Genomic DNA, 12,734 nt, shown 5'->3' with positions numbered 1-12,734 from the left:
CGCGGTACCAAAACTGATATTGTTAAATAGGCTCTCTTGAATCCCTCTTGATTAAATGTTTATAAAGCTGTGCCTATCTTTTGTATTCGTTGCTGCTAACTCAAAAGCGACTTGAGCAAGCTCTTCGTAATCATATGCTGAGCATGATCGAGGATTTTGCATTCTTGAAATGAATGTCATTAGTCAAAGGAGGCAGTCTCAGAAGACTATTGAATTATTTTGGATTGTCTAAGGAAAGGTCATAAAACAAAGTGGGCTATATGACAGACATGGGTGCATAGAACAAAAAATTGGATGCGCATTAGTTGGTCTCTTCCAAATGCTTAAAAATGTTTCAAGTTCAAATATTCCCACCCATTGAATAAAGAAACACAAGTTGCATGAATCAAATGGTGAATGAAATAAGTTAGACCCTGTATTTGGACTGATAGGGGATGTCAAGTTTTAATGAAAATACATGTACCATAATTTCATCTTCGTTAAAGCCAATGCATAGTAAAGTGAATGCATGATAAGAAATCCAAACTAAAGAGGAGCACAACAATGACAGAAAACGGTCGATATTCGTTATTCATATCAAATTTTTTTCATTTCTTCAACTTTCTGGCCTTTTTATTTATAGTAATCATAGATACATTTCTTTGGTACGCTTGTATTTTCAAATTTTAATACATCATTCTCTTATCTTTTTTTTAGATATTGAATAACTGGGAAGTAACAAGGAATGCAACATCCCTATATAACATGACCCAAAAGTTAGTTGTCGATACTGGCATAGGAAGCGGAACTTCAACAGAGGCCAATGCTCTTCGGCAACGAACAAGGTCATCTTGGGCCTGTGTGAGGATTTCGGTGACAGATTTGTCACCGTCATTGACCCCTCGCACTGCGAAAACGAATGCTCCTAACGCAAAATCATACGAATCTACACACTGCTTTATAGCTGTCGTTCCATTAGCATTCTTGTCGGTGGTGTTGAAAGCTTTTTCAAATGTAGCTTTGGTTTGTGCTGCATTTGCTGCTGCTAATTTAAGAACGGCTATATCAAGATCTTTGAGATTAGTTGCCGATCTAATTGGAATATCTTTCCAAAGAGCTTTTACGCACTGCCTATAGTTGTAGCCGAATTGTTCTTGGGTTTGCTTGCAAACACTCCTAACTAATTGAGACGCTCTTGCATTTGCAAATGGTGCTGGAGACGACAAGAGACATAAGAACAAGGAAGCAATGAACACTGCATAACTGATTGAGGGGGCCATTGCTCAAGATGTATGTTTTTAAATTGAAGCTAACGATATTACAAATTCGTTGCTTGGGTTAAGAAATGAATGAATGGAGTATGATATATATAAGCAACCCAAGAAGGGTATATGTCTAAATTTAGGGGCCTAGTCTTCTGTACCTTTTGTTTTTGTTTTGCTGTTACGTAATAAACCATTGGATGGAAATTACTTGCTTTAACCCATTCTTCTTGTGATTTTTGTTTGAACTAAAACACAACAAAAGGTGGACCTCATGGTTTCTAGAATTCGAATCCTAACGATACAATTGGACATTGTGGTTTTTGGTGCATATATCTTGTAATTTAACCTCTCTAGACCTCAACGCAGTTTGACCGTTACTTGCATCGTCGCCCGCAATTTTGACTTTAAATTTGGCTGTCATAGAATGCTCGTAGTTTGTCTTCATATTTAGCTATTTAATGAAGCTGTGGTGGAGCCAAAAATCGAAGTTAGGAGGATCCTCTAGGCCATGTGACAAAAATTAGATAAAAAATAATACAATCAATGAGAGAAGATTTGAGGGTTAAGTTTTTGTGTAGGAATGGAAATTTGAATCAAAGGAGAGCAACGGAGTCACGAAAATAATAATTTAACACTGAGCACTGGCGGAGCCAACCATAAGGCTATGGTGGGCTGTAGCCTAGGGAGGTTTTTTTGTAAGTGTAGTGCTATTTACACACTCTTTTTTATTTCACACACATCCCTCTTTGTTTTCGTCCTTCAGATGGAATGAATTAATGAAGATCAATGACAAAAAAATGAATTAAGGTGTGTGAATAGCACTATCATTTTTTAAACTCATGCTTTAATGACTTATGTTAATGCATTTAGCATATATAGCGTACTCAATTCCAAAACAGGTTAGTATTAATAAATAGGGATAACTTGATATAGATCCAATTTTGTGAGCCATTAGTAGAATTAGTCCACTTCATTGAAATAGGTCCAATAATTGAGATTCCATGTATGTTTATTTGTGGTTTGTACCATATTTACCCCTTAGGCTTACGAATTGTAGTAAATACACAAAATTTCTTAATTATGAGATAATTTGTGGTTTAACTAATCCCTTAATTGTAGGATTAGTTATAGTCATATAATCACCTCAACCCCCAGTCTGTTTCATCCCTCCTTTTTTCCTTCTTCCAAACAATTCTCTCTATCAATCCTCATCTTTTTTGTCTCTTCTTTTCATGGGTGATATTTTGTGTTCTTCTCTCCAAATTCATTCCTTTAATGGAGGTATATTATATCATATTTATATTTTTATGCTCCACCATGTAGGTTCCCAGCATTTTTCTTCCAATACAATAGGTAATTTATTTTTATTTTGTGGGTAGATTATATATGCTTTGTAGGTATAAAGCATTTTCTTCCTATACAATAGGTAGGTAGTTACTAGATTATATCGGTCTTGTTTTCTTCATAAATAGTAGGTAGTTACTAGATAATATTTTAGTTTGAGTATTTAAATATTCAAAATTTAAAAACTGAATAAATGATAAAAAATTAAAGAATTTAAATATTTTTATCTGAAGGGGCAAAATTGATATCAAAATATGTAATTGGATACTGGACTCGGTCCCAAAAACTATCTAAGTTTTTGGACCTAGATCCAAAAGCCCCTAATAAATAATACTTTTTCTGCTAAAAATAATAAATTTGTTCTATCTCATGTCCGCCTTTCTATCCTATTCGTCAAAAAAAAAAAGACCATTTACCCTATGCGGATTAGGCTCTGTACTTCTTACTCAAGAAAAGAAAAAGAATTTTCGTATAGTTCACAAGTAAATCCCTATATCCGCAATTCCTTACTTTTCCTTACGATTTTCCAATGAATGTAAGATTTGGTACATTCTTAATCGCTTTATTTACTTATTCTTGATTTATTTAGTAGGTTAATTATTTATATGATCCTTAAAATTGTTAGTTAGGGTTATGATTTCAAGAATTATTTAAATTCTATTGTTGTTTTCATATTGATTATTATATAATTTTATATAATAAAAAAAAATAAACATATGATTTTATGGTACTAATTTTAGTTAGCCCATCCAAGAAAAAAATCTTTGCTCCGCTCTTGACACTAAGATAATAATACCATAAGCATTGAACTTGTTCAAAACTTCTGCTAAAATGAAACGATTACTACATTGAAGTTGAACAAGCATTATAGATCTTGGCTCCAAAATGCAAATGTGATTCTTTTTTTCAATATAAACTTTTTAAACAACACTATGCATGCAAAATGGTGATTTAATTACATCGTGCTCAATGGAAAGCACACAAACAGAAATTAAAGAATAACAAACACAAGCTAAAGCATACAAAATAAAGAAAATGATGGAGAGGCCCAGGCCTTTCCCTGTCCTAATGTATGCCACTGGAATAAAACCACCACCGCGCGGTACCAAAACTGATATTGTTAAATAGGCTCCCTCGAAGCCCTCTTGATTAAATGTTTATAAAGTTGTGCCTGGCTTTTGTATTCATTGCTGCTAACTCAAGAGCAACTCGAGCAAGCTCTTCATAATCATATGCTGACCATGATAGAGGATTTTGCGTTCTTGAAAAGAATGTCATTAGTCAAAGGAGGCAGTCTTAGAAGACTATTGAATTATTTTGGATTGTCTAAGGAAAGGTCATAAAACAAAGTGGGCTATAAGACAGACATGGGTCCATAGGAGAAAAAAATTGGATGCGCAATAGTTGTTCACTTCGAAATGCTTGAAAAGGTTTCAAGTTCAAATCTACCCATCCATTGAATAAAGAAACACAAGTTGCATGATAGAGCCTGTATTTGGATTGATACGGAGATCTCAAGTTTTAATGAAAATATGTATACCATAATTTCATCTTTGTTAAAGCCAATGCATAGTAAAGTGAATGCATGGTAAGAAATCCAATCTAAAGACGAACACAACAATGACAGTAAACAGTTGATATTCGTTATTTATATCAATTTTTTTTTTCATTTCTTCAACTTACTATCATTTTTATTTGGGTAAAGTACAAAAAACTACCTCAACTATGGGTCAAATGACACTTTCATACCTCATCTTTTAAAATTGACAATGTCATACCTCATCTTACGAATTTGTGTCAATGTTATACCTTCCGTTAGCTTGGCCGTTTATTTCTCAGTTAAATGCTGATGTGGCTTGATTTGGGACCCATTTTTATTAAAAAATTAATAAAAAATTATTAAAAAAAAATCATTTAATATTATTTAAATATTAAAATAATAAAGAAAAGTTATTTAAAAAAAAACCAACATCAATTCGTCCCTTCCCCCCCTCTCTCCCTTCTCCCCATCTTCATCTTCTTCCCCTTTCTGCAATTGCAACCCAGAAAAACAGAAGAGAAAAAAAAAAAAACCAATTTGTTTTTAATAATTTTTTAATAAAAATGGGTTATGGATCAAACCATGTCAGCATTTAACTGAGAAATAAACGGCCAAGCTAACGGAAGGTATAACATTGACACAAATTCGTAAGATGCGGTATGACATTGTCAATTTAAAAGATGAGGTATGAAAGTGTCATTTGACCCATAGTTGAGGTAGTTTTTTGTACTTTACCCTTTTTATTTATAGTAATCACAGATACATTTCTTTGGTTGCTTGTATTTTGAAAATTTAATACATTATTCTCTTATCTTTTTCTAGATATTGAATAACTGGGAAGCAACAAGGAATACAACATCCTTATATGACATGATCCAAAAGTTCGTCGTCGATACTGGCATAAGAAGCGGAACTTCAACAGAGGCTAATGCTCTTTGGCAACGAACAAGGTCATCTTGGGCCTCTGTGAGGATTTCGGTGACCGATTTATCATCGTCATTGACCCCTCGCACTGCGAAAATGAATGCTCCTAACGCAGAATCATACGAATCTACACACTGCTTTATAGCTGTTGTGCCATTAGCATTCTTTTCGGTGGCGTTGAAAGCTTTTTCAAACGTAGCTTTGGTTTGTGCTGCATTTGCTGCTGCTAATTTAAGAACGGCTATATCAAGATCTTTGAGATTAGTTGCCGATCTAATTGGAATATCTTTCCAAAGAGATTTACGCACTGCCTATAGTTGTAGCCGAATTGTTCTTGGGTTTGCTTGCAAACACTCCTAACGTAATTGAGACGCTCTTGCATTTGCAAATGGTGCTGGAGACGACGAGAGACATAAGAGCGTGGAAGCAATGAACACTGCATAAGTGATTGAGGGGGCCATTGCTGAAGATGTATGTTTTTAAATTGAAGTTAACATGATTACAAATTATTTGCTTGGGTTAAGAAATGAATGAATGGAGTATGATATATATAAGCAACCCAAGAAGGGTGTAGGTCTAAATTTAGGAGCCCAGTCTTCGGTACCTTTTGTTTTTGTTTTTCTGTTACGTAATAAACCATTGGATGGAAATTACTTGCTTTAACCCATTCTTCTAGTGACTTTTGTTTGAACTAAAACATAACAAAAGCTGGACTTCATGGTTTCTAGAATTCCAATCCTAACGATACAATTGGACATTGTGGTTTTTGGTGCATATATCTTGTAATTTAACCTCTCTAGACCTCAACGCAGTTTGACAGTTACTCGCATCGTCGCCCGCAATTTTGACGTTAAATTTGGCTGTCACAGGATGCTAGTAGTTTGTCTTCATATTTAGCTATTTAATGAAGCTGTGGTGGAGCCAAAAATCGAAGTTAGGAGGATCCTCTAGGCCATGTGACAAAAATTAGATTAAAAATAATACAATCAATGAGAGAAGATTTGAGGGTTAACTTTTGTGCATGGAATGAAAATTTGAATCAAAGGAGAGCAACGGAATCACGAAAATAATAATTTAACACTGAGATAATAATACCATATGCACTGTACTTGTTCAAAAGTTTTGCTAAAAAGAAACGATTACTACATCGAAGTTGAACAAGCATTATAGATCATGGCTCAAAAATGCAAATGTGTGATTTTTTTTTTTTTCAATATAAACTTTTTAAACAACACTATGCGTGCAAAATGGTGATTTAACTGTTGTAAACTAAACCAAAAACCAATCAAGCAATAAATAAAACACAACGATTTCAGAGTTCCTCCAATATAGGAGTACCTCTCTAACAACGGAAGCTTTATTGATTACCAACAAATACAAGAGAACTCACAAACACAAAGTATTCTCAAGTATACAACCTTATGCCTCTAAAAAACTCTCGTACACAAAACTCCATCCCACATCCATCTATTTATACTAATAGATGTCCTAGGTTTACACAAAGTCCCTAGAATATAGGAAAACAAATCCTATAGTAAAACCAAATCCCAAACCAACTAGGAAACACAAATCCAAATATCTTGTGTCCAAGATATCCTAATCCTTTTTAGTTTAGGCATGTTGATTTAATACCAAATCCAACAATCTCCACCTTGGCGTGAAATCCATAACGAGGCATCAAACAACTTCCATTGCTTCACGACATCGTAAGATCAAACTTGCTTCAACTGCACCAAATCCAAGTTGTGCTCGAACTTAGCTATATTAACCACCTTTATCAACATGTTAGCTGGATTATCTTCTGCAGCAAACTTTTTTAGACGCTTCAGCTACCACTTCTGTCACAAAAATGATATCGTACATCAATGTGCTTAGTCCTAGGATGATGTACCTGATATCCGGCCAAATAAATGGCACTTTGACTATCACAATATACATCCAACTTGTGTTGTTCTACACCTAAATCTCCTAACAACCCCAGAGTCCACATTGCATATTTGATAGCTTCAGCGATCGTCATGTATTCTGCTTTTGTGGTTGATAGTGCCACCGTTGGTTGTAATATTGATCTCCAACATATAAGATCCTTTGCCATAGTAAACACATACCCAGTCATTGATCTTCTCTTGTCCAAGTCTTCAGCAAAGTCTAAGTCCACATATCCAACTGAGAACGTATCATTTTCTTCATCACATCTTTCAAAACAAATACCTTTGTCCTTCGTTCCATGTGAGTACCTTAGTATCCACTTAGCAGCATTCCAATGCTCTCTTCCAGGATTATTCATGAATTTACTAACAATTCTAGCTGTGTGTGCTATAGTAGGACGAGTACACACCATAGTATACATTAATCCTCCAACCGAATTAGCATATAGAATACCATCCATCTTCATCTTTTCTTCATCAGTTTTGGGACATTGCTAACTGCTCAACTTGAAGTGAGCACCTAATGGAGTTCCTACAGGCTTAGTGTTTTTTGTTACTCCAAACTTTTTTAACAACTTCTCAAGATATTGCTTCTGAGACAAACACACCAAACCTTTTTGTCTATCCTTTGTGACCTCCATTCCCAATATTTTCTTGGCTTCATCGAGATCCTTCATTTCAAACTCCCTTCTCATTTGCTCCTTCAACTTTTCTATCTCTGAAATATTGCTTGAGGCTATGACCATGTTGTCCATATAGATTAACAAGTACTTGAACGAACCATCTTTCAACTTCTTGTGATTAACACATTAATCATAGTGACTTTTTGTATAGTCATGACCTTTCATAAACTTGTCAAATCTTAAATACCACTGCCTAGGCGACTGCTTCAAACCATAAAGAGATTTTTTGAGCTTACAAACCAATCGTTCTTTGCCCTTCACTTGATACCCCTCGGGTTGTCTCATATAAATCTCTTCATCTAAATTACCATGAAGGAATGTAGTCTTCACGTCTAGTTGTACCAAATCAAGGTTGAATTGTGCAACTAGGGCAAGCAATATTTGAATGGAGGAGTGCTTAACCATAGGAGAAAAATCTCATTGTAATCTATTCCCTCATTCTGAGCATATCCTTTAGCCATTAGCCTACCTTTAAATCTTATGAAGCTCTTGTCATCCACTTCATCCTTCTTTGCATAAACCCATTTGCAGCCAATTGCTTTCCTTCCTCTAGGCAGCTCCACCAATTCCCATGTCTTATTCTTGTGAAGGGAAAGCATTTCATCATCCATTGCATCATGCCATTTACTCGTTTCTTCACTATTTACTGCTTCTTCAAAATTAATGGGAAATTCAGCCTCAATTACTGGCAATGCATATACCATGCAAGCCATGCAATCTTTATATCTTGCAGGTAGGGATATGTCTCTTTTTCCCTTCCTTTTGCCTATGCAATCATCTTGTATCCTTAGTTCTTTTGATGATGTTTCTTTTTCGTGATCACTCTCTTCATGTTCAAGTTGATCACCTTGTCTTTCTTCTTTCACAACTTCCTTACTTGGCTGTGAATTCACAATTACTTGTTCCCCAAGCTTCACCATCTGAACATATTCCTTCAATTTCATGTGACTTTCATCGAATGTCACATCTTTACTTACTATAATCTTGTTCAACTTGGTACACTAAAGTTTGAAGCTTTTCACACACAATTGAATCCCATAAAGACAACTTTATTGGCTCGTGGATCTAGTTTGTTTTCCTTCACATGAAAGTAGGCATTGCATCCAAACACTCGTAGATTATCATAGTTCTGAGCTGGTTCTCCAGACCACACTTCAATGAGTATTCTACCCTCCAATATTGTTGATGGTAGTCGATTAAGCACATGACATGCATGGCACAAAGCTTCTGCCCAAAATCTCTTTGGTAGCTTAGCTTGAGATAGCATGCAACGGACATTTTCAAGCAAGGTTCGATTTAGTTTCTTTACAATCCCATTATGCTATGGAGTATGTCTAACACTGAAGTGCCAAGTAATCCATTCCTTTTTACACACTTTGAAGAAAGGATCAGAGGTATTTTCCTCTCCATTGTCACTTCTCAATGTTTTAATCTTCTTTCTAGTCTTGTTCTCCACCATATTCTTCCATTCCAGGAAGATTTCAAAAACCTCGTCCTTTTGTTTCATCATATATATCCATGATCAACGAGAGTAGTCATTAATAAAAGATATAAACCATCTTTTTCCACCTAAAGAAGCATTCTTTGTAGGCCCTTAAACATTAGAGTGAACATAGTCCAAAATCCCTTTCGTTTAATTAACAGCTAAGCCAAATTTCACCTTTGTTTGTTTGCCAAGAATGTAGTGCTCACAGAACTCTATCTTTCCAATTTTTGCTCTTTTTAAACACCCTTGCTTGATCAATCCTTGCAATGTTTTTTCTCCTACATGTCCCAACCTCATGTGCCATAATGCAGACAAGTCATTTTTATCACTTTGCACTTCATCAACTACCACAACCACACCATTTTCCAAAGTCTTTCCTTGTAGCATATAAAGTAAGCCATTATGAGGCGCTTTCATTATGACAAGTGCTCCTTTAGAAACTTTGAGCACGTTGTTATCAGAGTAAATTAAACTTGTAGCCTTCTGACTCGAGAGTGCCTAGTGAGATCAAATTTTTCTTCAAATTTGGGACGTACCTTACACCATGCAATTCTCAAATCACACCATCATGATGCTTGATCTTGATGCTTCCAATTCCTTGAGTTGTACATGGGTTATCATCTCCCATATACACAGTTCCATTCATAACTTTGAAGCTTGAAAACCAATGCCTTTGAGAAGTCATGTGATGATTGCAACCTATGTCGAGCACCCACTTTTTCATATAATCCACAGTGCTCGATGCAGTTAAGGCATAGACATATTCCTCATCCTCGACTTCAACCATTACTTCTTAGTCATCCTTCTTCTTTCTAGTCTTTTCTTTGATTTTAGGGCAGTCCTTTTTCAGCTGTCATTTTATGACAAAAAACACTCATCTTTATCCAAGAACTTCCTATTCTTTGAGATTCCTCTAGTACGAAACTTACTATTTTTCCTGTACGAACCTTTCTTTTCTTTTGATCTCCTTCTCACCATCAAAGCTTTAGAGTTTTTCCTTTCTTGTCTGTCAAGGTGTCTCACCTCATGATTCATAACAGCACTTGAGATTTCATCATACTTAATTGTCTCCTTACCATAAATCCAAGTAATCACAAAAGGCTCATAGGATTCAGGCAAGGAGTTCATCAGGATCAAGGCCTTCATCTTTGATTATCTCTTCAAGATTTGCCAGTTTAGCTAGAAGCTTGTTGGCCAATCATCTTCGTGCCCTCTTTGTACTGGAACCTATACAACTTGTTCTTGAGATGCAGTCGATTCTCTACACTATTTTTAATATATTTTGACCCCAATGCAGCCCACAATTCCTTCGCAGAAGTTATGTTCATCACACCATACTTCTATTGTTTTCCCAAGCATAACCGAATTGTACAACATGCATGAGCATTCAATCTTTCCCATTCTTCCTTTTTCATCGAAAACAACATATCTCCTAACACAACAACTAAACCTTGTTGTATCATAGGACATCTCTAACCTCACACTGCCAGATAGCAAAGTTGTTTGTTCCATCAAATTTCTCAATTTCAAACCTAGCACTCTGAACCGTCATCTTGGTTACACTACTGCCAGACTTTTCATCATCATCAGCACTGGTAGAATCACCAGTCTTCGTCATTGCTTGATAGTCATAACCCACGTAAGAACCTAAGCTGTTGATACCACTTGTTGAAAACTAAACCAAAAACCAATCAAGTAATAAACAAAACACAACGATTTCAGAGTTCCTCCAATATAGGAGTACCTCTCTAACAATGGAAGCTTTATTGATAACCAACAAATACAAGATAACTCACAAACACAAAGTATTCTCAAGTATACAAACTTATGCCTAAAAAAAACTCTCATACAAAAAACTCTATCCGATATCCATCTATTTATACTAATAGATGTCCTAGGTTTACACAAAGTCCCTAGAATATAGGAAACCAAATCCTATACTAAAACCAAATCCCAAAACAAACTAGGAAACACAAATCCAAATATCTTGCGTCCAAGATCATAATCCTTTTTAATTTTGGCATGTTGATTTAATGCAAAATCCAATATTAATTACATCGTGCTCAATGGAAAGCACACAAACATAAATTAAAGAACAACAAACACAAGCTAAAGCATACAAAATAAAGAAAATGCTGTAGAGGCCCAGGCCTATCCTTGTCCTCATGTATGTCGCTAGAATAAAACCACCACTGCGCTGTACCAAAACTGATATTGTTAAATAGGCTCCCTCGAATCCCTCTTGATTAAATGTTTATAAAGCTATGCCTATCTTTTGTATTCGTTGCTGCTAACTCCAGAGTGACTCGAGCAAGCTCTTCGTAATCATATGCTGACCATGATCGAGGATTTTGCATTCTTGAAAAGAATGTCATTAGTCAAAGGAGGCAGTCTTAGAAGACTATTGAATTATTTTGGATTGTCTAAGGAAAGGTCATAAAACAAAGTGGGCTATAAGACAGACATGGGTGCATAGAAGAAAAAATTGGATGCACATTAGTTGTTCTCTTCCAAATGCTTAAAAAAGTTTCAAGTTCAAATCTCCCCACCTATTGAATAAAGAAACACAAGTTGCATGAATCAAATGGTGAATGAAATAAGTTAGAGCCTATATTTGGACTGATACGGTGATGTCAAGTTTTAATGAAAATACATAAACCATAATTTCATCTTCGTTAAAGCCAATGCATAGTAAAGTGAATGCACGATAAGAAATTCAAATTAAAGAGTAACACAACAATGATAGTAAACGGTCGATATTCATCATTCATATCAAATTTTTTTCATTTCTTCAAATTTCTATCCTTTTTATTTATAGTAATCACAAATACATTTCTTTGGTACGTGTGTATTTTCAAATTTTAATACATTATTTTCATATCTTTTTCTAGATATTGAATAACTGGGAAGTAACAAGGAATGCAACATCCCTATATAACATGACCCAAAAGTTCGTCGTCGATACTGGCATAGGAAGCGGAACTTCAACAGAGGCCAATGCTCTTTGGCAACGAACAAGGTCATTTTGGGACTGTGCAAGGATTTCGGTGACTGATTTGTCACCGTCATTGACCCCTCGCACTGCGAAAACGAATGCTCCTAACGCAAAATCATACGAATCTACACACTGCTTTATAGCTGTCGTGCCATTAGCATTCTTGTTGGTGGCGTTGAAAGCTTTTTCAAACGTAGCTTTGGTTTGTGCTGCATTTGCTACTGCTAATTTAAGAACGGCAATATCAAGATCTTTGAGATTAGTTGCCGATCTAATTGGAATATTTTTCCAAAGAGATTTTATGCACTGCCTATAGTTGTAGCCGAATTGTTCTTGGGTTTGCTTGCAAACACTCCTAACTAATTTAGACGCTCTTGCATTTGCAAATGGTGCTGAAGATGACGAAAGACATAAGAGCAAGGAAGCAATGAACACTGCATAACTGATTGAGGGGGCCATTGCTCAAGATGTATGTTTTTAAATTGAAGCTAAAGTGATTACAAATTATTTGCTTGGGTTAAGAAATGAATGAATGGAGTATGAAATATATAAGCAACCCAAGAAGGGTATAGGTCTAAATTTAGGGGCCC

General features: G+C 35.5%; 2 protein-coding genes and 1 pseudogene across 2 annotated transcripts; all 3 read right to left on the bottom strand.

Moving 5' to 3' along the window:
- Nucleotides 1-692: 692 nt before the first annotated feature.
- On the bottom strand, nucleotides 693-1,259 carry LOC137714824 (uncharacterized). Its single transcript, XM_068453955.1, has one exon. The coding sequence runs from the start codon at nucleotides 1,257-1,259 to the stop codon at nucleotides 693-695; it is 567 nt and encodes a 188-aa protein (XP_068310056.1).
- Nucleotides 1,260-4,946: 3,687 nt separating this feature from the next.
- On the bottom strand, nucleotides 4,947-5,513 carry LOC137714877 (uncharacterized; annotated as a pseudogene).
- Nucleotides 5,514-12,036: 6,523 nt separating this feature from the next.
- On the bottom strand, nucleotides 12,037-12,603 carry LOC137714828 (uncharacterized). The gene has a single exon (XM_068453959.1). It carries the CDS (start codon nucleotides 12,601-12,603, stop codon nucleotides 12,037-12,039), a length of 567 nt encoding a protein of 188 aa, XP_068310060.1.
- Between the last annotated feature and the right edge of the window lie 131 nt (nucleotides 12,604-12,734).

The sequence above is a fragment of the Pyrus communis genome, chromosome 14 (assembly GCF_963583255.1).
Source record: "Pyrus communis chromosome 14, drPyrComm1.1, whole genome shotgun sequence".
NCBI classification, from domain to species: domain Eukaryota; kingdom Viridiplantae; phylum Streptophyta; class Magnoliopsida; order Rosales; family Rosaceae; genus Pyrus; species Pyrus communis.
Note: the sequence above shows the minus strand (reverse complement) of the source record. Positions and strands in the feature narration are given on the sequence as shown.